This window comes from Aspergillus puulaauensis, chromosome 4 (genome assembly GCF_016861865.1).
Source record: "Aspergillus puulaauensis MK2 DNA, chromosome 4, nearly complete sequence".
NCBI classification, from domain to species: Eukaryota; Fungi; Ascomycota; class Eurotiomycetes; order Eurotiales; family Aspergillaceae; genus Aspergillus; species Aspergillus puulaauensis.
This window is the reverse complement of record NC_054860.1, coordinates 3,900,754-3,918,910: the sequence shown is the minus strand read 5'-3', so window position 1 is coordinate 3,918,910 and position 18,157 is coordinate 3,900,754. Positions and strand designations below refer to the sequence as shown.

The following is an 18,157-nucleotide window of genomic DNA, read 5'->3' as shown; positions in this document are numbered from 1 at the left end:
ATATCGGAATACATTCCGTAAATCTGCGGTTTTTGTTTATTTTGTTTATTTGTCAATACGGAGATGCGGGTACGCTGGTACACGCTTATTGATGCGTGTTTGTATACGGGATTTCTGCAGTTCTGGTGCATCAGGTTGGGAGGAGCAGGCAGGTAGCGTGTCATCATTTTGCCCCATTTGATCCCTGTTTTTTCTATCCTCATTTCTTCTGCGATGTGTCTCAACTTCATTTGACTGTTTTCGGTATGTGCTTGGTCTTGTGTTTTGAAAGCGATGTTCCAAGGTATAGACGATGGTCCCGGCAGGTGGGTGCTGGTGGCTATCCCTCGATTCTCCGGTTTGGCGCGATCATCGCTGTTTTGGCTCTCTTCGGTCGACATGAGATTACCTGTCCATCTCAAGCTTGAGGTCAGGTCCCTCGAGACTCAGGAATTTTATTATATCACCGCGCGCCCTGTTGCGGGGGTCAACCTCAAGCATGGCATTGCATTCTAGATATTGGTTTTGTTTTTGGTTTTCCAACTCATCTCTGCGCTCTTCGGCAACAGGACTTTTTGGAGAATTACGGTATTGATCACGGATGGGATACATTGGAACGGATTGCTGGGGGTGTTGGGGTATTCCTTTTGATCCAGCAATGACAGATTTGGGACATGCGCGGCACACGGATCGGGAATTGTGAGTACAGCATAGGTTGCTTTGTTGTTTATAATCTTGACTTGCTATATTTTGTATCGCTTCCTCTTTTTGTCTTTGTATGTTGTTTGTTCTTGCAGAAAAAGTCAGAGCGTGGACTGAGTGTCATGCTATACCTATTATTTGAGCGAACATCATGTACAGCATCATCAAAGGCAATTTTGACTCCAAGCTGGTCTAATATGTAGTTGGGAGTGCGTCTTATAAGAGCATGGAGCCCTGATTTCGCACTGCCTTAATGTTAACGGGCCGCAGAGGCGGTGTCCAACTTCCTGGTCAAGCCCGCAACCATGTCTGCGGACATTTAACGTCGTAAATTACCCTAATGGTGAATAGATATCGTGCACTGGAATAGTAGGTGTTGTGCACTCCAAGGTTGACTGTTGAATGTCGAGGTGGGACTGGGCTGACCAGTTAGCCGCGCGCTTGGCATTGAGCTCTGAGGCAACCGCGGGCCTCGCGTTCACCTCCATCTGTCATCGTTCAAGCTGCACCTCTCATTCCCAGCATCTCTCGCCCTCTTTGCCACGAATTGCATCCTTTTTGCGACACTCTGAGTTTTCTGGATTTGTGTCCTTTATTACCTAACACCGTCACGGCTCTTAGAGGTACTCACCGCTCATCATGTCCGGATACGACCGAGCTCTTTCAGGTAAGATAGCTTGCTTCCTCAGTAACTGCTTGCTTTATGTAAATCGTCTAGGCTAACGGGATTTTACAGTGTTCAGGTAGGATACAATGCTTCTGTGGCTTGCTATGCAGCTAGCTGACCGTTCTTCAGCCCTGACGGGCACGTCTTCCAGGTGGAATATGCCATGGAAGCTGTCAAGAGAGGTAAGTTTAGCTTGAGGTTATGCTAGCAGTACACCGTATATGGAGCAGAAACTTATGCGAAACTTTGTTTTCAATCTGCAGGAACATGTGCTGTCGGTGTAAAAGGAAAGGATGTCGTTGTGCTAGGATGCGAGAAACGGTCCGCTCTGAAACTCCAAGATACCCGCATCACACCTTCGAAAATCGCCGTCCTTGACAACCACGCCGTCCTCGCCTTCGCTGGTTTAAATGCCGATGCTCGAATCCTTATTGATAAAGCTCGGTTAGAAGCTCAGTCGCACCGCTTGACTGTCGAAGACCCCGTCAGCATCGAATACATCACCAAATACATTGCCAGTGTGCAGCAGAAATACACGCAGAGTGGAGGTGTCCGACCCTTCGGTATCAGTACCCTCGTTGTTGGCTTCGACCCGAATGATCAGACGCCGAGACTATACCTGACGGAGCCATCGGGTATCTATTCTGCCTGGTACGTCATATCTGGATTTTTAGCGGATTTTGAAAAAGATTTGTATCTGACTTGATGGTGTTATAGGAAAGCGAATGCCATTGGTCGTTCCAGCAAGACCGTCCGCGAGTTCCTCGAACGCAACCACCAGGATGATATGGACCAAGAGCAGACGATTCAGCTTACGATCAAGTCGCTGCTCGAGGTGGTGCAGACTGGTGCCAAGAACATCGAAGTTGCCATAATGCTACCTGGTAAAACAATCCAGATGCTGCCAGACGACCAGATCGAGTCTTATGTGAAGAGCATAGAGACGGAGAAGCAGGAGGAGGCAGCGAAGAAGAAGACGGGTCGCGGCGGCACTACTACGGCAGCTATCCTGACACGGTCCGGCGGTGGGGAGTCCAGCGAGACCCGGGAGTAGGTTGATGCAGTGATGTGATTTAGAAAGGGTTATGTGGGCTACTTTAACCTAAGGCTGAGGCTTTAATCGTTCAATATCGAAGATCCGTGTAGAAACGAAACGTCTATGAGCATGGTGCCATTTTTCACAGTGTATATTGGATATCTAATTTGCTCCCGCGGATATATTGAAGTATCGCAGGCAAGAATGGCGCATGAAAGGTCGTAAATTATCGTAATGCAGGTGGCGCGTCTCTATCCTAGACGATCCGCAGCATCTTTAGCGGTGAAAATGGACCGTTCTTGATCCCCGCGCACACGCTCGTCCTTGAGCATTCTAGATTCCGTCAGCATATCTTCAACACCAGCAGCAGGCATGGTATACCTAGCGTCTTTCCGCGCATCCTCGCCCTCCAGTTGTAACGTCGGTTTCGGGGTAACGGCCTCGAGAACGAAGTGGTTATCGCAATGGGGGCAGTACTCGTCACTAGAATAACATTCATTAGAACCCCAATTTCCCAGGGTCCCAGACAACCTTAATCTTTAAACGCACCTCTCTTCGAACTCCTCTGCGTGCTTCCGGAAACACTTCTTGCACTTTTTGCAGGCGAATGTCTAACCCAATTTTAGCAGCTAGTTCTGCCAACGCATCGGCATTACCGAGAGGGGCCCAGGGGGCGCAGTACCATGTCGTTTGATTTTTGGAGGGGGTGAGCTTCTGATTCAAGGTGGCATTCGGCGCAGTCGAACCATTTGCGGCCTGCAGGAAAGAATGATCAGTTGGGTTTCTGGATGGTTTAATAGCATGGATAAAAATGTATACGCACAGCATTGGGAGCGAATGGCCACTTGGGCGTTGAGAATGTGTTTACTTGAGTTGGGTTAGCAGCGAGAGCTCGGTGGTTCAGAATGGCACATACCACATAATTCGAGGATAGAGTTAATTCTAAATAAGAACCAAGGCTGTCGCGGGAAGCAATGGAGAGGAATGAGTCTGGAGTCTGGATAAGTTATGCGGTTCTTTAGGCGGAAGCTAAAAATAATCCAATCCACGCGACTCACCCTGCATGGGTCTCGCTCAACCCAATAGTCTCCAATAATCAGATGGACGGTGCGGATGATGGACACAGCTGGCCCTTGTTGTTTCGTTCTTGACTGCTTGGAATTTAGACACTATAGCGGTGTTGTCCTTTACTCCTTTTTTTCTCCTCCGGTTCGCGTGCAGTCCGCATCCCCCACTCCGCTTCCTGCCACTTCTTTGATCCCCCTCCACCTATCTACGTACACCTCCCTCTAAGCCTCGTTTCATCCTCACCTAAGCTTCCTCCCTTTCGACTACTCTATTTACCCCTTCCCCTTTTTTTGCCTGTCTCTCTCCTTGTAGTTCTTTTCTTCCGATCCTTTCGCGTCGCCTCCTTCGCCAAACAAACACTGGTCAGACGCACCAGGCACAAATCCCCCGATCATCTGCGCCTCTAGCCGGCTCCTACCTGCATTGGATACTGGTTGATTTCAGGCGGAATACTACGTCTACCGTGACCGAAGGCCTATGGTCCCTTTTCCCGACCGATTCTTGTGCCGGATTCGACGTCATGGAGGGAAACGGCAAGGGCAAAGACGCTACGGATAGCGCCCCGATTGTACGTCATCTCCCAACGGTATACGAAGTTTAAACACTAACCCAAGCGGATATCTAGAGACCCGTTTCTTCTCTTCTTTCCCACTTCGAGAATCTCGCATCACATCGTCGCTCCCCGTCGGCCGCCCCAAACGGTTCGACCGAGTCCTATCTCAAAACACCTGAGCCTGGCGACGACGTCCGCTCATCATCTCGAGCTTCCCTCGACCTTCCCCGGTCGATATCACCTTGGGCTTCGGGAGGCAATATAACAAATGGTCAGAGGAGTGACTCGGCGCATCCGGTTCCACGACGCAATGACGGATCTCCCGGTATCTCGCCTGGGAGGCGACAGAGCAGGCCTATGTCAATGGTCTTCCATTCCTCACCACAGCTAGCACCAACTTTGACGGTAGACTCTCCTCGATCTCCGCCGCGTGGGCTTGGTACACCTGGAGACCGTGGCGATGATTTCCGCTCCTCCCGCAGTCCCGCGAACGCGTCACGGGAATCCCTACATCTTTCGTCTGGGAAGGCGTCGTCCAGCCGGCCGACCACGCCCGTCGATGCACCACGCGTCCCACCGGAGCGCAAATCCGGACTCTCTCCAGGATTGTCTTCGTCAGTCGGATCAAATGGCGCAAGTCCTCTGCCTCCTGTCAATCGACCATCGAAACCTAAGATCCCCGCGAAGCCTGCCACCTTATCCTTCCAGGACTCGAACGCATCACTTACTCCGCGCGCACCACAAGCACCTCCACCAGAGCATGTCTCGCCCTTCAGTACTCCACCGAGCAGCCCTGAGAAGCCGTCTCCTAGTCGTCCTACGGCTACGAGATCGATTCAGCCTCCAGTTCAGCCTCCACGCCCGACTTCCCGACAATCTTCGCCTCTACCGGCTGTCGACATCCCAACACGACGTTCTATGGAGAGGTCTCCCGCGCCTCGGCCGCCATCTGCGCGGAATCCGAGGGAATCGTCAGCGTCGCGGCGCTCCCCGGCTCCTGATCAGCCATGGCAGTCAAAACCGCTGACGGTACAGATTCCTAAAGGACCTTCTGTACAGCCTTCATCGTTGTCCAGTGCACCGCTGCCGGCTCGACTTCAACAAAGGAGCGATAGCCCTCAAGACCGACCAGGCCTTCCCCCACGACACCCGTCAATAGCGCGGAGGAGCGGTAGGTCTCCATCGAGGCAACCTCAGCCTCTCGAAAGCCCTGCACCTTCTCGACCTATTCAAAGAGCGGACACGATTCCGACACCGCAGGTTCAACGCCAGCCGTCATTCTCTCGAGAAACGAAGTTCGCTCCTCCACCACCCGCTCGCCCTGCCCCGACTGATGAAAGGCCGATTCCGGACGAAACCCCATTGCGGACCGACTATCCAGATGCCTCAAATACGAACAGGCGGCCGCCAATTCTAAAATCGGGACCCAAGGAGATCAATACTCGCTATGATACACGGCTGATGGATGTGTGTGGGAAACACGTCTGCACAACCGGATATATCACACGTGTCTGGGATCTTACGACCGGTGAGCAGATGGTGAGTTTAAGCCATGGTGAAACCGTCAAAAGTTTGTCGCTAGCATTCAAGCCGGGAATTGGTCTCGAGGATGAGGGTCAAAAAATCTGGATAGGCACGAACTCCGGCGAGCTTCATGAGATCGATGTCCATACGGGGTCGGTTGTGGCTTCGCGGTCTTATCCGTCACGCCGAGAGGTGATCAAGATCCTACGGCATAAGAAAGAGATGTGGACCATCGATGATGAAGGCAGGTTGCTAGTGTGGCCGCCAGATGAATCAGGTGTTCCAAATTTACAGTATAGCTACCACAATCCTTACGACAGGGTTGCAAAGGGTCATACTTTTTCCATGGTCGTAGGGGACACTCTTTGGCTGGCAACAGGGAAAGAAGTATATGTTTACCAGCCGGATGCCCGTGACGATACTTCGTTCAGGGTTCTCAAAAAGCCTCTGGGATCGCACCACACGGGAGAAGTTACCTCTGGCGCCTATAGCAGCCAAGGTGGCGGTCGAGTGTATCTCGGTCATGCAGATGGCAAAGTCACCGTTTACTCCGCGAGTAATTATGCCTGTTTGAATGTGGTGAGCGTCAGTCTATACAAAATCAACTGCCTGGGAATCGTGGGCGACAGCCTCTGGGCTGCATATAAAACAGGCATGATTTATGTTTATGATACGACTACCAACCCGTGGACGGTTTTAAAAGACTGGCGCGCACACGATAGCCCTGTTTGCGGGTTCTTACTCGACAGTAGCAGTGTGTGGACGATGAACCGACTGCAAGTAACTTCTCTGGGAACGGACAATTGCATTCGCCTTTGGGATGGAATGCTCGAGGACGATTGGCTAGGCAAGTTTATTTAGTTTTTGGGGTTTATGCACGGGCTAACGGTGATATAGAATCCCAAATGCAGAAAAGAGATGTGGAGTTCTGCTCCTTCCGTGAAGCCAAGGCAGTCATTGTGACCTGGAATGCGGGCGCTTCAACACCAGGAAGTGTACGTACGTCTACGTTCATCCAGGATGCAATCCATCCAGAGGACCCACCAGAGATTCTTGTTTTTGGCTTCCAAGAATTGGTAGACCTTGAAAATAAGAAAATCACAGCCAGTACGTTTCCAAACCCCGAGCTTGAATCGAAGCATGGTAACTAACTAGTCGCAGAGAGCTTGCTTATGGGAAGTAAGAAGAAGGAAAGTGGTGAGAAGGAGCATATGAGTCGCCAATACAGAGTCTGGATGGAGCACCTGACGCGCTGTATCAATGATTGCATGCCGCTGGATGAGTCTTATGTGCTCCTACACAGTGCGAACCTGATTGGTCTCTTTACGTGTATATTTGTCAAACATAAAGAGCGCGCCAAGATCAAGGATGTCAGTGCTGCTGAGGTAAAACGGGGTATGGGTGGGTTGCACGGAAACAAGGTAGGCTTTGCCACTCAAAAAATGGGGGAAATGGAAAGCTAATTGTGCAGGGTGCTCTTGTTTTCCGCTTCGTTTTTGACGACAGTTCGCTCTGTTTTGTGAATTGCCATTTGGCAGCCGGGCAGTCGCAAACCACGAACCGCAATAATGATATCGCCGCTATCCTCGAAGCTGAATCTCTGCCTATGGAGAACAGTTTGACGTCGCGTATGAACCACTTTGTGAGTGGTGGCGATGGGTCGATGATCATGGACCACGAGATTTGTATTCTCAACGGTGACCTCAACTACCGCATTGATTCGGTCCCGCGGCATGTGATCATCGAGGACATCCGAAACAATAACCTTCCCAAACTCCTGGAGCGGGATCAGCTCCTTGCTTCAAAACGTAAGAACCCAGGGTTCCGGCTGAGGGCATTCCAAGAGGCCCCTATTACATTTGCCCCGACATACAAATACGACGTTGGAACAGATGATTACGACTCCAGTGACAAGAAGCGATCTCCTGCTTGGTGTGACCGGGTTCTATACAGGGGAATCGGCCGAGTTAAACAGCTCGAGTATCGACGTCACGAGGTTCGAGCGTCTGATCACCGACCAGTGAGCGCGAGCTTCAAGTTCCGCATCAAGACGGTGCACCCTGATAAACGCGAAGTCTTGTGGGAGACCTGCCAGAAAGATTTCCAAGATGAGAAACGGAGACTTGCATCTGAGGCCAGGTGAGTATCGATACCACATATAGTTCGGGAAGTTTCAGATAACTAATTCCCGCGCAGCATTGAGTATCTTATAAGCATCCTCGGAACCGACCCTAAACAGGCGCGGGCTCTCATCCTAGGCAACCAAGGCTGAGGACCGGTCTCTATATGACTTGGTTTTGTTTTACGTTCTGCTTTCATACATCTTTAGTTCCTAGAGGTTGGGCTTTACCGGTGCCTAATTGGAGACACGAAGAAAAGAACCGCCATATGCTCGCAGGGGTACCCTGCACGACTAATGACTCACGATAGACATGACGATAGAGCTGCCTGTGAAGAGAGGCAGAAGTTATAATCAAATAATATGGTGTATATATAGTACAGGCTAGCCTTAGGTAGCATAATATGCATAACAGTTGAGCGTTTGAATTGGAAAGAACAGTCGCTGGTGAGCTCTTCCTCTTTGGGAAACCAGGTACATTTAGGTACCTTCTACGCCATTGAACTTCAGCTTCAGCTTGCTATCTACATCATTCTTCTCTTTTTTTTATCGCCATTAAAGTCTCCCCGCGATCTCGCATCCCACACATGTCTTCAACCCAGGAATTTGCCGATGAGATTACAGAGAGGCAACGCCGGCGAGCACGACGTTCGGCGCAGCAAGAGACTTCGGTATGGATAAGCGGATCAATCACTCTCCGCAGGAGAGAACTTACGAAATCTCTTTCACGGTGAGCCTACCTCATCTCATACCTTCCAAGCATGACCAGCTAAACCTATCACCATTTTGGCAGCCTTCTTGACGACCCCGAGTTCAGCGACATGACGATCATATGTCGAGATGTAAAATTCCCATGCCATAAAGCTATTGTTTGTTCTCAATCGACTACTATCAGGAATACTTACAAAGAGGCTGCTGTGGATGCGGTATATAACCCCGATCTGTATCCAAATTAAACCGTTCATGGTGAAGGTAGGCTAAATGCTGAGATTCTTTCTAGAACTCCTGCGCCATCAAGATAAAATGCCACCCGCTCGTCTTCCGCATGGCCCTCGAGTATTTATATACATGCGACTATTCTTTCTATCTAGACTGGGACTTTCCGACTCGGTTCACTGCCGAAGGGCAGACGGTGCCAGGTGACCCCGTTGGTATGGAGTGTGTTCGTATGGTCTTGAAAGGACATAAACTCATTATAATCTAGATCGGCTACATTGCTGCGAGTTGGCCCTCCACCTCCAAGTGCACATCCTGGCGCACTGCCTCGGTATTCAACCATTGGTGTACCTATCAATGTACAAGATTGTCCGAGTTCTATCGAGAGTATCTTTCCCGACTGTGTTCCCAAGATTTGTGCGCGAGGTTTACAAAACATTTCCCAGAAGGAACTTGCTTGTGAAAAGATTAGTCGTTGACCATGCTGTAAAGGTCATTTACCAACGTCGAGCCCAGAATCACTTCGATGTGCGATTTCCAGAGTTTTTATTCGGGGAGCTCGAGGAGTTCAAGTTGGATTTGGTTGCGAGAAGAACTGATTTTTCAGGCCTTTTGCATAGATATTCTGATTGCGGCCGCATAGCCAGTCAGCTGTGGTGTTGTTGACCGAGATAGGCCAATTGGATATTTGCCGCGGGCATGCTTAGGCCTTTGGCTCCTGCCATAGAACAGACAGCTACGGCTAAGACCTGTGTTTGAAAACTCGACGTATTGTTTAGACCGTTGTTCGCTTTAGCGCTACTTGTTTCCGTATAAAAAAGCTTAAGTGGCAATCCCCCCTCTACCATTAGTTCATAATCTGGTCGTAACATGCACCGAACAGTGGGAAACAAATAGATTCATGCATATGACATTCGAAGGCCGTTGGCGATATGGAAAACCAGCCCATCCATCACCATAACCACCTTCATCAACCCATAACCGGAGAGACATAATACAAAACAAACAAACAATGCAAGAAATCGAAAGTCAAGACAAAAAAAAAAAAAAAAAAAAAAAAAACGCTACCGCCACAAATCGCCCTTGCTATCCCTCTTAAACCCGCCGCTGCTCTTCGGCCGTCCATCCTCAACCGGAACAGCCAGATAGCCACCAAATCCATTGCCCACAAGCACACTCTTCCTCGCATCTCCTCCCCATCGTTGACTCAGCGACGCGTCATGGAAACTGACAGGCCTCGTCACACTATCCCGTCGACCCCGCGTAGAACTCCCCAATGGCTCGTAAGGCGTGAAATTCCACTCTAGCTCATCGAGACCCTTGCTGTAGACGTTTAGAGGCCGGGCCAGTCCACCGCCCATGAATTGCGGTCCTGATTCGCCGCCGCCGAATAGGCGCGGGGGAGGGGCAATAAGGAGGGCTTCGGGGAAGTCTGCGTCGCGGACGTAGAGATCCCGGAGCGCGGGGAGCGAATTGGACATTAGGGTTGAAATTAGGTATGTGTAGTAGCCGGCGGCTCGTGGGAGGACGCCGTAGGAGCCCGGGTCGGAGGTGATTTCGTAGTGGAGGAGTTGGAGGGAGCGGGAGGCCAGCGGGGGGATCTTCTCCGGGGGGAAGGAGCGGGTTACTTCTTGGGTTGTTAGGAGGGCTGTGAGGTTGGGCGCGGCGGCGACGACTGCGTGGAGGGTTGCTGGAGAGACGCCGGTTGAGGAGAGGGTTAGGGATTGGAGGTTGTTGCGTGGTTTTGGGTGGCCGAGGAAGGAGAGTAGGCCTCTTGTTGTTATGTTGGGTGTGTTGCGGAGGGTGAGGCGTTGGATTGCGGGGAAGGGAGGGAGGGTTTGGTCGGTGGTTGTGGAGAAGATGGAGTCGTCGAGATATGGGGTGTTGTCGATTGTGAGGTCGCGGAGGTAAGGGAAGGAGGCCAGGGAGAGGCGGAGGGTGGATGGTTCAATTTGGAGGTTAGACAGCTCTAGGACCTCGAGGTTTGTCCAGAGGCCTGAACCTGGGAGTTGGGCGAAGGAGCCCTCTGCGCCGCTGCGGTAGGTCATGCGGCGGAGGTCTGGGCAGCGGACCATAACTTCTTGTTTAAGGGTGAGGCAGGACGGGTCGTCGCTGTAGAAGCCCGAGGGGAGGTCGACGTAGCGGAGATTGGGCAGGACGGAGATGGTTCGAGCAATCTCAGCTTTGTTCGCCTCGCGGGTCATGTATGGCATGCGTAGAGACAGGACCTGGTTGCCTAAATCGCGCGAGAGTCGAACTGTGCGCATGAAGAGGGAGAGGCGTACTTGCGGAGGGTCGATGGGGTCGGCATTGCGGTCGAAGCGTGAACGGCGCTTTCGCTTGGCCGCTAGTATCTCTTCTAGTTCGCAGTAGTGGACTGCGTCGATGCGGACATGGGAGTATCTGCACTGGTTAGTGTAGTGTTATATGAGGACCGGGTTTTGAGAACATACAGCATAGACCGAGCAACACTGTACCAGCGTCTGCAGACCAGAGCGCAGTGCGCAAGGTCACGCATGTCACAAAGCATGCAGCCATCTTCTGTCATTGACTCCTCAGAGGTATCATAGGAACCGTCGGCGGCATGGGGGCAGACAAAGGACAGGATGCGCGCAAGCACGGGATTTGGGAGCTGCTTGAAGAGATAAACAGCGTTGGCGGGCAAAGGAGGAGGGTCGCTGTGCATGCGGAGGTGCTGCTCGTAACTGACGGCGTTCCCCGCACGGCTTTGGCTCTTAGAGCGCCGGCGAAGTCGGCTCAATAATCCCATTCTGACGGAGGGAAAGACGGCATGGGTAGGGGATCGGTTTTAGCCAGAAGACAAAGAGGACGCTGCGATGAGACAAGCTGTCAGAAATAAATGAGGAAGATGGAGGCGGGGGTGCCAACTAAGCGAAGGCGATCTAGAGCAGCGCCGACGTATCGAATTTTATAGTTAACTACTGGCGATGTCCCTGGTTTAATAATCACGGGCTTTGGCGATCCATAATCCATATAATAATAATTGACTTTCCGGCTCCTTTTGGTCCGATTGTGTTGTCCCTGGGCTAAGGATGCACCAGAACCACGAGAACCAGCTGATTGTCATTGGCTGCGGAGGCGTATTTATAACCACGAATCAGTTTGGCTGTCCAACGCCCAACAAAGCAGACCCAAACGATAGGCGCAATGAGGCGCAAAGCGGGAGGTGCCAAGCGGATAAAATGAGGTTCGTTGGATCGCTGCAGCCGGCCGTTTCATCTGGCGCTGGCCGTTTTATTTGGAGCCCGTGATATTCATTTTAATGTTGAAATCCTGAGGCTGAACTTGAGGCATCAACATTCTTGACGCACGTGCCCATCTATACACATGGTGCTTTTTGACCTCGGGCAGTCTGATACAATTTGCTATCTCAATCTGGCAATCTGAGGCTATCCCGATGGCAATCCAGCAAATTCCGCCATGACATCATCCTCCGGTCATTCTATCCCAGCCTTGTCGTCTACAAACGAAAATTGACAAACGGAATGGCTGTTTCAGCAAGTCACTCTAACTGACATCAGCTCCTCATGCTATATACCCGAGCTTCGTTGAACTCACCGAGGATCCTAAACACCCTCCTCCGCACTCCCTGCCGGACGCCCTACACAAGATCCCTTAGTTGCTCCCACCCTCTTCACAAAACTTCTACAATGCCTGAAAAGGACCCCGGTCACAAGGACCGTCCTCCGTATCTAATACGATCAGACCAAGAATTCGGCCCTGTCAAATGGCACGCGAGTTGCGATTGCGGTCAAGTCAGCTATAAGATCAACCGAGCAACACCACTCAACGCAAAGTACTGCCACTGTCGCGGCTGTCAAGTGACTCATGGTGCGACACTTGGGTGTCTAGTTGTATCAGCAACAAATAGTTAATTTACTCCTACAGGCGCGCCATTCCAGTGGTGCGGCATCTTCCACAAATCTGATATCCTCTTCACCAAAGGCACCGAGGGCCTTTCATTCTACTCATCTCAGAACAAGTCCAGGGATTACCAGTTGCCGACGAAGGTGGCATGTAAGCACTGTCGAAGTCCAATTATGGACGAAGGACGGAACGTCTGTTTGATATTCCCTGAGTTGATTGACTACAAGGCATCAGGAGTGGATCACCATACATGGAGAGAGACGTTCGAGCCAAAGTATGTCCCAGTCGCCGCGGAGACACCATCAATCGGCGATTGAGAAACTAATATGGTGTTAACAGGCTGCATATATTCTACGGTAGCCGTGCAATCGATATCCCGGACGGGAAGCCCAAGTGGTCTGCATTGGACCAACAGAGCGATTTGCTTGATGACTATGGGAAACCGAAGGATGATAGCTCACGTACGCGAATGTAAGCAAAGTAAAAGCTACATATAATGAACCAATTAATCGTGTAATACTACCTTAATACTCGTATGTAGATTGGATTGGAAATACACCCATCTCGAGTCGGCTGAGCAAAAATGACGTCGATGGAATTTCCCCACCACGGATTTATTGTCTACAACATTCTCTCCTCACAACTTCACAGCACGACGGTACAACCACACTAAGTACAATATACCATCTGTGAGTCCCTCCCGTCCGCCTCTAATTGAGCAATTCCGTCCTACATCTCAATCCCCTCCATCAAACCCCAACAACCCATCAACAAAACCTACCCCGCAACTCCCACTCTCACTCCAACAACAATTCTAACACCACCTCTAATATAGACCTCTCTTCTCATTCAACACACCAAAACAACAAGCAAAAATGTCCTGGTCCCAAAAAACATTCACCCTCCCGGCCAAGTCGCGCGGCTCATACCTCATAACCGACCACATCAAGTCCTCGGTGCCCGAAATCCGCGACTACAAGGTCGGCATGCTCAACCTGTTCATCCAGCACACATCATGCGCGCTCTCCCTAAACGAGAACTGGGACGAGGACGTCCGCGAGGATATGTCCGATGCGCTGGACCGCATTGCGCCCGAGGACAAGAAAGGGAATCTTTATCGGCATAGCGCCGAGGGGGAAGATGATATGCCGGTATGTATTAATTTCGCTGCTTTTTCTTACACTGGTCTCCATTATTATTATTCTTATTCTCCCTTGTATTTGAATCGCTGCCAAATAATTGGTATAGACAGCGTGCTAATACTATACTGGGACGCAGGCACACATCAAATCCGCACTCATTGGGGCTTCAGTGAATATCCCGATTTCGAACGGGCGATTGGCCACGGGGACGTGGCAGGGCATTTGGTATTTGGAGTTCCGGGCTGCGAGACATTCGAGGAAGGTTGTTGCTACCATCCAGGGTGAGAAAGCATGACTAGATACAGATGCGAGTTATCATCTTTAGGGGTTGGGAGTACTGTATAGCGTAGGGTGTGGGTGATGAATTGAGATGACATGACTTGGTGATATTGGAGTCAGATTTAGTAACTCAGTGTTCGTATCTTCTCAATGATGTTTTGTCCTGGTCCGGTCCGTAACCTTGGTAAGCTTTTGGTGGTTAGGTATGTTAACATAATTGCAAACGATATAGTTAGTCTAACATCTTCATTGATTGGTACAACTGTACAAGCCCGGCCAGGGCAAAAATGAATAAAAACATGCATCAACGCCAAAAACAGTTCCATCTTTACCGTTGCTCAAATCCACCTTCAGTGACACGCTGACTCTCGTTCACCTCCTCGGCATCGCCGGTAGATTCAAGGGGGTAGCTGGTGGCGGGCAGGGACTCGAGGTACGCACGGTTGTGTTCGTTGGCCTATGATCAGTCAGAATACCGTAGTTCATCACGTTTATGAAAGTTACATACGAAAGGAACTCCGCAGTACCCGCAGGTAGCAATCTCGGGCTTATCGGTGTTGATGAAGATTTGGGGGTGACCCAGGGGACCACCGCCTCCATCACAGCTGACGATCCTCTTGTGTGTCCAGCGAACGGGCTGTTTGTGGATGAGTTCAATAGCGGCCAAAGGCGTAGGCTAGACATATGTCAGTCATTTTGATCCTCCCAACCTCGATTTCTTCCCCACGGGCCATTCCATCCAGGACACGGCCACCACCGCTATTCGGGTATTAACGAACCTGAAGTTCCATAATGGTCTGCTCAAATCGCGGTCCACTCATCGCATCTTCTCGCGACCGCTGGCTCTTAGCCCAAGTGGACTTCCGGTTAGGAGCCTGCAGCGAGCGAACCCGCTCGGCAACGTCCGGGGTTTCCTTCAACGAAGCATCCCACGATCCCATAGAGTCAACCGGTGTAGCATTGGTCTCGGAGACATTAGGCTTGGGCGTTTGCGGGGTCGGGTCGTTCGGCTGCATGTAGTTTTCAGAGAAACGAGGGACGGTGGTAGAGTAGGCGGCCCGGGAGGCAACGCGCGGCGCCACGCTGGACGAGAACGCCGCGATCCGGCTTCTGACTGTGGGGAGCATCATCTTCCCTGCGATTGAGCCGTGGGGAGGGATTGTGATGGCGGAGAGAGAGATGAAGTCGGTCGACAGTTGAGGTTTGGAGGTCCAATTATTTGCGGGAGCTTTGATTCGACGAGCGTCCAATCGCCGGGTGTAGGCGGTAGGATTCTGCCGCTGCTACGCTGATTTTCCTTCATAACTTTTACTTTTTGGGACTGCTGCTGCTGCTGAGGTCCTTCTTTTTACTCTTGCACTTTCTTCTTTAGTCTAATAGCGGCTTGTTTGATTTCTGTTTCGCGAGGATCAGACCTATTGGAACCTGCAGCCATGCCTCAATCGTCGCCATCAGGCCCAAAGCCTGAAAAAAACATGTCTTCTCGTCTACTTACTATGAAGGTATGCAGCTCCAAAATACCTCTCATTGCTTTAGCTAACAGGCAAAGTTCATGCAAAGAGCCGCTGCCAGCGCCGCCTCAAAAGAATCTTCCCAACCTCCATCCGCCAGTGAATCCAAGGACTCGACTCCAAAAAAGCGCAGAGTCTCCGCCGGACCAGACAGCCCAGTCGCGCCCTCTTCAGACCTGGAAGCGATTTCTGCAGCACTCGCAGAGGAGGAAGAGCGACGCAGGGATGCAGTCTCTCGACAAGCTGCGGAGGCAGGAGAGACCGAATGGGTTCTTGATTTCGGAGGCGCTGATGCAGTTACCCAATATGCACAGCAGCCTCTTGTAGTCGCAAACACTTCTTTAGATGCGGACGATGATGATATGGACTATGGGGGTCGCCAAATTTACGGCAATTACAAGAAAAAGAATAAACCCAAGGTTTGTGTCCTGAGTCTAACCCTGGCCTGATCTAATGCTAAAAAAAATGTCTAGCCCTCGGGCGAGGGAGCCGAAGACGAGTCCAATGCGATAAAAGCCCCAGCGAAGAGCCAGAGGAAAGAAAGGGAAGTCAACTTGGATGAAATGATCAGCATTTCTGGGACAGGCGGCCGCTCGAAACCACCTCCAAGCAATGCGAATCAGAAGCCGCAGAAGAAGCGAAAACACAAATAAACTCGTCCATAACAATGAAGGACTTCTAGCAAGGAATTGCGCCACAGTTTATGTATCCAGCAGTCGAATTTCCCCGCCCAATATAATACAACTCTCGCAAGGGCAGCGCGACTACCATTGCGACTCTGAGGTGTACCCCCACCCCGGAGTTGGTTCGATATTTTGTGTCATCGAGGCCTCCACCCTGGTGTCGCGCACGACAACATCGCCTTTCCTCAGTCGAACCTCCTCCGTTTTGACACCCTCCGCCTTGACACCCTTCCAGCGAATTTGAGTTGCATTTCCGTCACGTCTGTAAACGCGGATTTTTACCACGTCAGATGCGGGCGTTTCAGGACTGGGGCTTCGACTAGAGGTCCTCCCAACTTCGACGCGGACAGTCTTCGCTCTGTCGTCCGTGTTCGATCTCAGAATCTTTCGAGATCGACGAGGGACATCATAGTCGAAAGGAAACTCTTCCGTGGGGGCCTTCATTATTCCTCGAGGCTGGCTGTAGCCTCTCCGGTCGTACTTTGGTCTAGACCTTACATGTGATCCTTGTCTTCAGTGTAAGCGAACTACACATTGTTAGACCCGACTAGTCAAGGATACATCATAGCACATACCTCTGGCTCTTCTGGGATGGACGTGATCAGTACTTTACCTGACCCGTACGAGCATGCTTTCGCTTCTTGGTCTTGTTCATCTTCCGTTCTCTGGATGTGTTCCTTCGCCGACTGGGGACGAACCTGCATCGGCAGAGGAGCCCGTGAATGTGAGGACGGAAGTTGATGGAATCTGGAACGAACAAGGCGTGGTCTTTCCGTTTGGAGCCCTTCGACCATGAAGTACGATTTAGCGCATGGGCAAAGCATGTTGAAAGTTCAGTGGTGTCAAACTGTCTAACTGTCAAGGCGACGTCGAGGAAAAGAAAAAGAATGTCAGGTTCGTACCAGTAGTCGCTGGCCAGCCCGAAAAAGAAAAAGGCAACAACAGAATTGTAAACACAGGTAGCTCTTATTGCAAGCTCGACTCCTAATCAGGAGAGTGGATCCCAAAAGGGAAGGCATTATTGATTATTGAATCCAATTCAAGTCTATTGATCCTCCAGATCGGCTTCAAAATTGAGCGCCACTTAAATCATGCTTAGAGGATCGATCACAGATGCAGACCCAAAAGTAGATCTAATTCGTGACTCGTAATCGTCCCTAGAATTATACCAATACTATGATCGATCAAATCCACGCCTCATAGCTCACAACAGTGAACAGAATGACGACAGCAACAGTCTCCCACAGACTACAGCTTGGCCTTCTCACCGGCCTCTTTCCTCTCCCATCTCCTTCTTATCCCGTAATTCACAGCCAGATTCCACGCCGCAACACCAACCCCCAAGGGCGGTGCAAGTAGCAACCACCAAGCCCACCACCTCGGACTCCTCCCCTGAATCGTCGTAACAGCCCTCTTCACCTCTCTCTCCAGCGCCTCCCTGTCCCCATCATTCCAAACAATGACCCCCCTCGCACTCTCCATACCCCGAAATTCAGCCTTATCCACCTTCCCCCTAACATCACCCTGACTCCTGACCCGATTCTCCGCGTCCTCCGCAGTGAGATGCGCATCGCGCGCTCGTAACCGCGCCATCTGTACCTCCGGATCACTCACGCCCACAACAACAACCGTCCCGCAGATCAAGTCCATCCCCGACTCAAACAGCAGCGGCACATCCAGCACAACAGCCCAGAACCCATGTAGGTAGTAGTATAACAAACTCCTATACACCTCCCACCTCACAGCCGGATGCACAATCTTATTAAGTATCATGCGGTCACGCTTGCGCTCCTCTGAGGTCCCAAAGACCCTGCGTCCCAGCGCGGGCCTGTTCAATCCGCGCGGGGTGCCCGGCGGTGCATTTGGTGATTCCGGGAGGAGTAGATCCGGTGTGCTAGGTCCGAAGTAGTTGACGATTGCGGCGTAGCCTGGTGTTCCTGGTTCAACGACCTTGCGGGCGAGTTGGTCGGCGTCGATTATGGGGAGAGAGTAGGGCGGGGAGGAGAGGAGGGAGGAGACGGTTGATTTGCCCGTTGCGATTGAGCCTGTGAGGCCGATTATGAGCATTTT

The 18,157-nt window shown here is 51.2% G+C and overlaps 10 protein-coding genes across 10 annotated transcripts; 4 read left to right on the top strand and 6 right to left on the bottom strand.

Moving 5' to 3' along the window:
* Positions 1-1,511: 1,511 nt before the first annotated feature.
* On the top strand, positions 1,512-2,402 carry pre6 (proteasome core particle subunit alpha 4; the record flags this gene model as incomplete). The annotated part of the gene is made up of 3 exons (XM_041704714.1): positions 1,512-1,530; positions 1,612-1,999; positions 2,066-2,402. 3 exons carry the CDS (start codon positions 1,512-1,514, stop codon positions 2,400-2,402), a joined length of 744 nt encoding a protein of 247 aa, XP_041557272.1.
* A 233-nt stretch (positions 2,403-2,635) lies between these two features.
* Positions 2,636-3,305, bottom strand: APUU_41521S (CHY zinc finger protein; the record flags this gene model as incomplete). The annotated part of the gene is made up of 6 exons (XM_041704713.1): positions 2,636-2,717; positions 2,766-2,867; positions 2,934-2,995; positions 3,067-3,140; positions 3,208-3,251; positions 3,301-3,305. 6 exons carry the CDS (start codon positions 3,303-3,305, stop codon positions 2,636-2,638), a joined length of 369 nt encoding a protein of 122 aa, XP_041557271.1.
* Positions 3,306-3,972: 667 nt separating this feature from the next.
* Positions 3,973-7,801, top strand: APUU_41520A (putative inositol polyphosphate phosphatase; the record flags this gene model as incomplete). Its single annotated transcript, XM_041704712.1, has 6 exons — positions 3,973-4,020; positions 4,078-6,376; positions 6,427-6,636; positions 6,691-6,950; positions 7,001-7,668; positions 7,726-7,801. 6 exons carry the CDS (start codon positions 3,973-3,975, stop codon positions 7,799-7,801), a joined length of 3,561 nt encoding a protein of 1,186 aa, XP_041557270.1.
* Positions 7,802-9,648: 1,847 nt separating this feature from the next.
* On the bottom strand, positions 9,649-11,354 carry APUU_41519S (F-box domain protein; the record flags this gene model as incomplete). Its single annotated transcript, XM_041704711.1, has 2 exons — positions 9,649-10,987; positions 11,038-11,354. The coding sequence occupies 2 exons, from the start codon at positions 11,352-11,354 to the stop codon at positions 9,649-9,651; spliced, it is 1,656 nt and encodes a 551-aa protein (XP_041557269.1).
* Positions 11,355-12,645: 1,291 nt separating this feature from the next.
* Positions 12,646-13,909, top strand: APUU_41518A (YjbQ family protein; the record flags this gene model as incomplete). The annotated part of the gene is made up of 5 exons (XM_041704710.1): positions 12,646-12,746; positions 12,812-12,933; positions 13,014-13,161; positions 13,308-13,623; positions 13,751-13,909. 5 exons carry the CDS (start codon positions 12,646-12,648, stop codon positions 13,907-13,909), a joined length of 846 nt encoding a protein of 281 aa, XP_041557268.1.
* A 312-nt stretch (positions 13,910-14,221) lies between these two features.
* On the bottom strand, positions 14,222-15,023 carry APUU_41517S (zinc-finger domain-containing protein; the record flags this gene model as incomplete). Its single annotated transcript, XM_041704709.1, has 3 exons — positions 14,222-14,350; positions 14,402-14,569; positions 14,673-15,023. 3 exons carry the CDS (start codon positions 15,021-15,023, stop codon positions 14,222-14,224), a joined length of 648 nt encoding a protein of 215 aa, XP_041557267.1.
* A 303-nt stretch (positions 15,024-15,326) lies between these two features.
* APUU_41516A (uncharacterized protein) lies at positions 15,327-16,057 on the top strand (the record flags this gene model as incomplete). Its single annotated transcript, XM_041704708.1, has 3 exons — positions 15,327-15,395; positions 15,443-15,823; positions 15,878-16,057. The coding sequence occupies 3 exons, from the start codon at positions 15,327-15,329 to the stop codon at positions 16,055-16,057; spliced, it is 630 nt and encodes a 209-aa protein (XP_041557266.1).
* Positions 16,058-16,168: 111 nt separating this feature from the next.
* Positions 16,169-16,531, bottom strand: APUU_41515S (uncharacterized protein; the record flags this gene model as incomplete). The annotated part of the gene is made up of 1 exon (XM_041704705.1): positions 16,169-16,531. One exon carries the CDS (start codon positions 16,529-16,531, stop codon positions 16,169-16,171), a length of 363 nt encoding a protein of 120 aa, XP_041557265.1.
* A 50-nt stretch (positions 16,532-16,581) lies between these two features.
* APUU_41514S (uncharacterized protein) lies at positions 16,582-16,791 on the bottom strand (the record flags this gene model as incomplete). Its single annotated transcript, XM_041704704.1, has 2 exons — positions 16,582-16,614; positions 16,663-16,791. 2 exons carry the CDS (start codon positions 16,789-16,791, stop codon positions 16,582-16,584), a joined length of 162 nt encoding a protein of 53 aa, XP_041557264.1.
* A 544-nt stretch (positions 16,792-17,335) lies between these two features.
* On the bottom strand, positions 17,336-18,154 carry APUU_41513S (putative dephospho-CoA kinase; the record flags this gene model as incomplete). Its single annotated transcript, XM_041704703.1, has 1 exon — positions 17,336-18,154. The coding sequence occupies one exon, from the start codon at positions 18,152-18,154 to the stop codon at positions 17,336-17,338; it is 819 nt and encodes a 272-aa protein (XP_041557263.1).
* Positions 18,155-18,157: the final 3 nt, after the last annotated feature.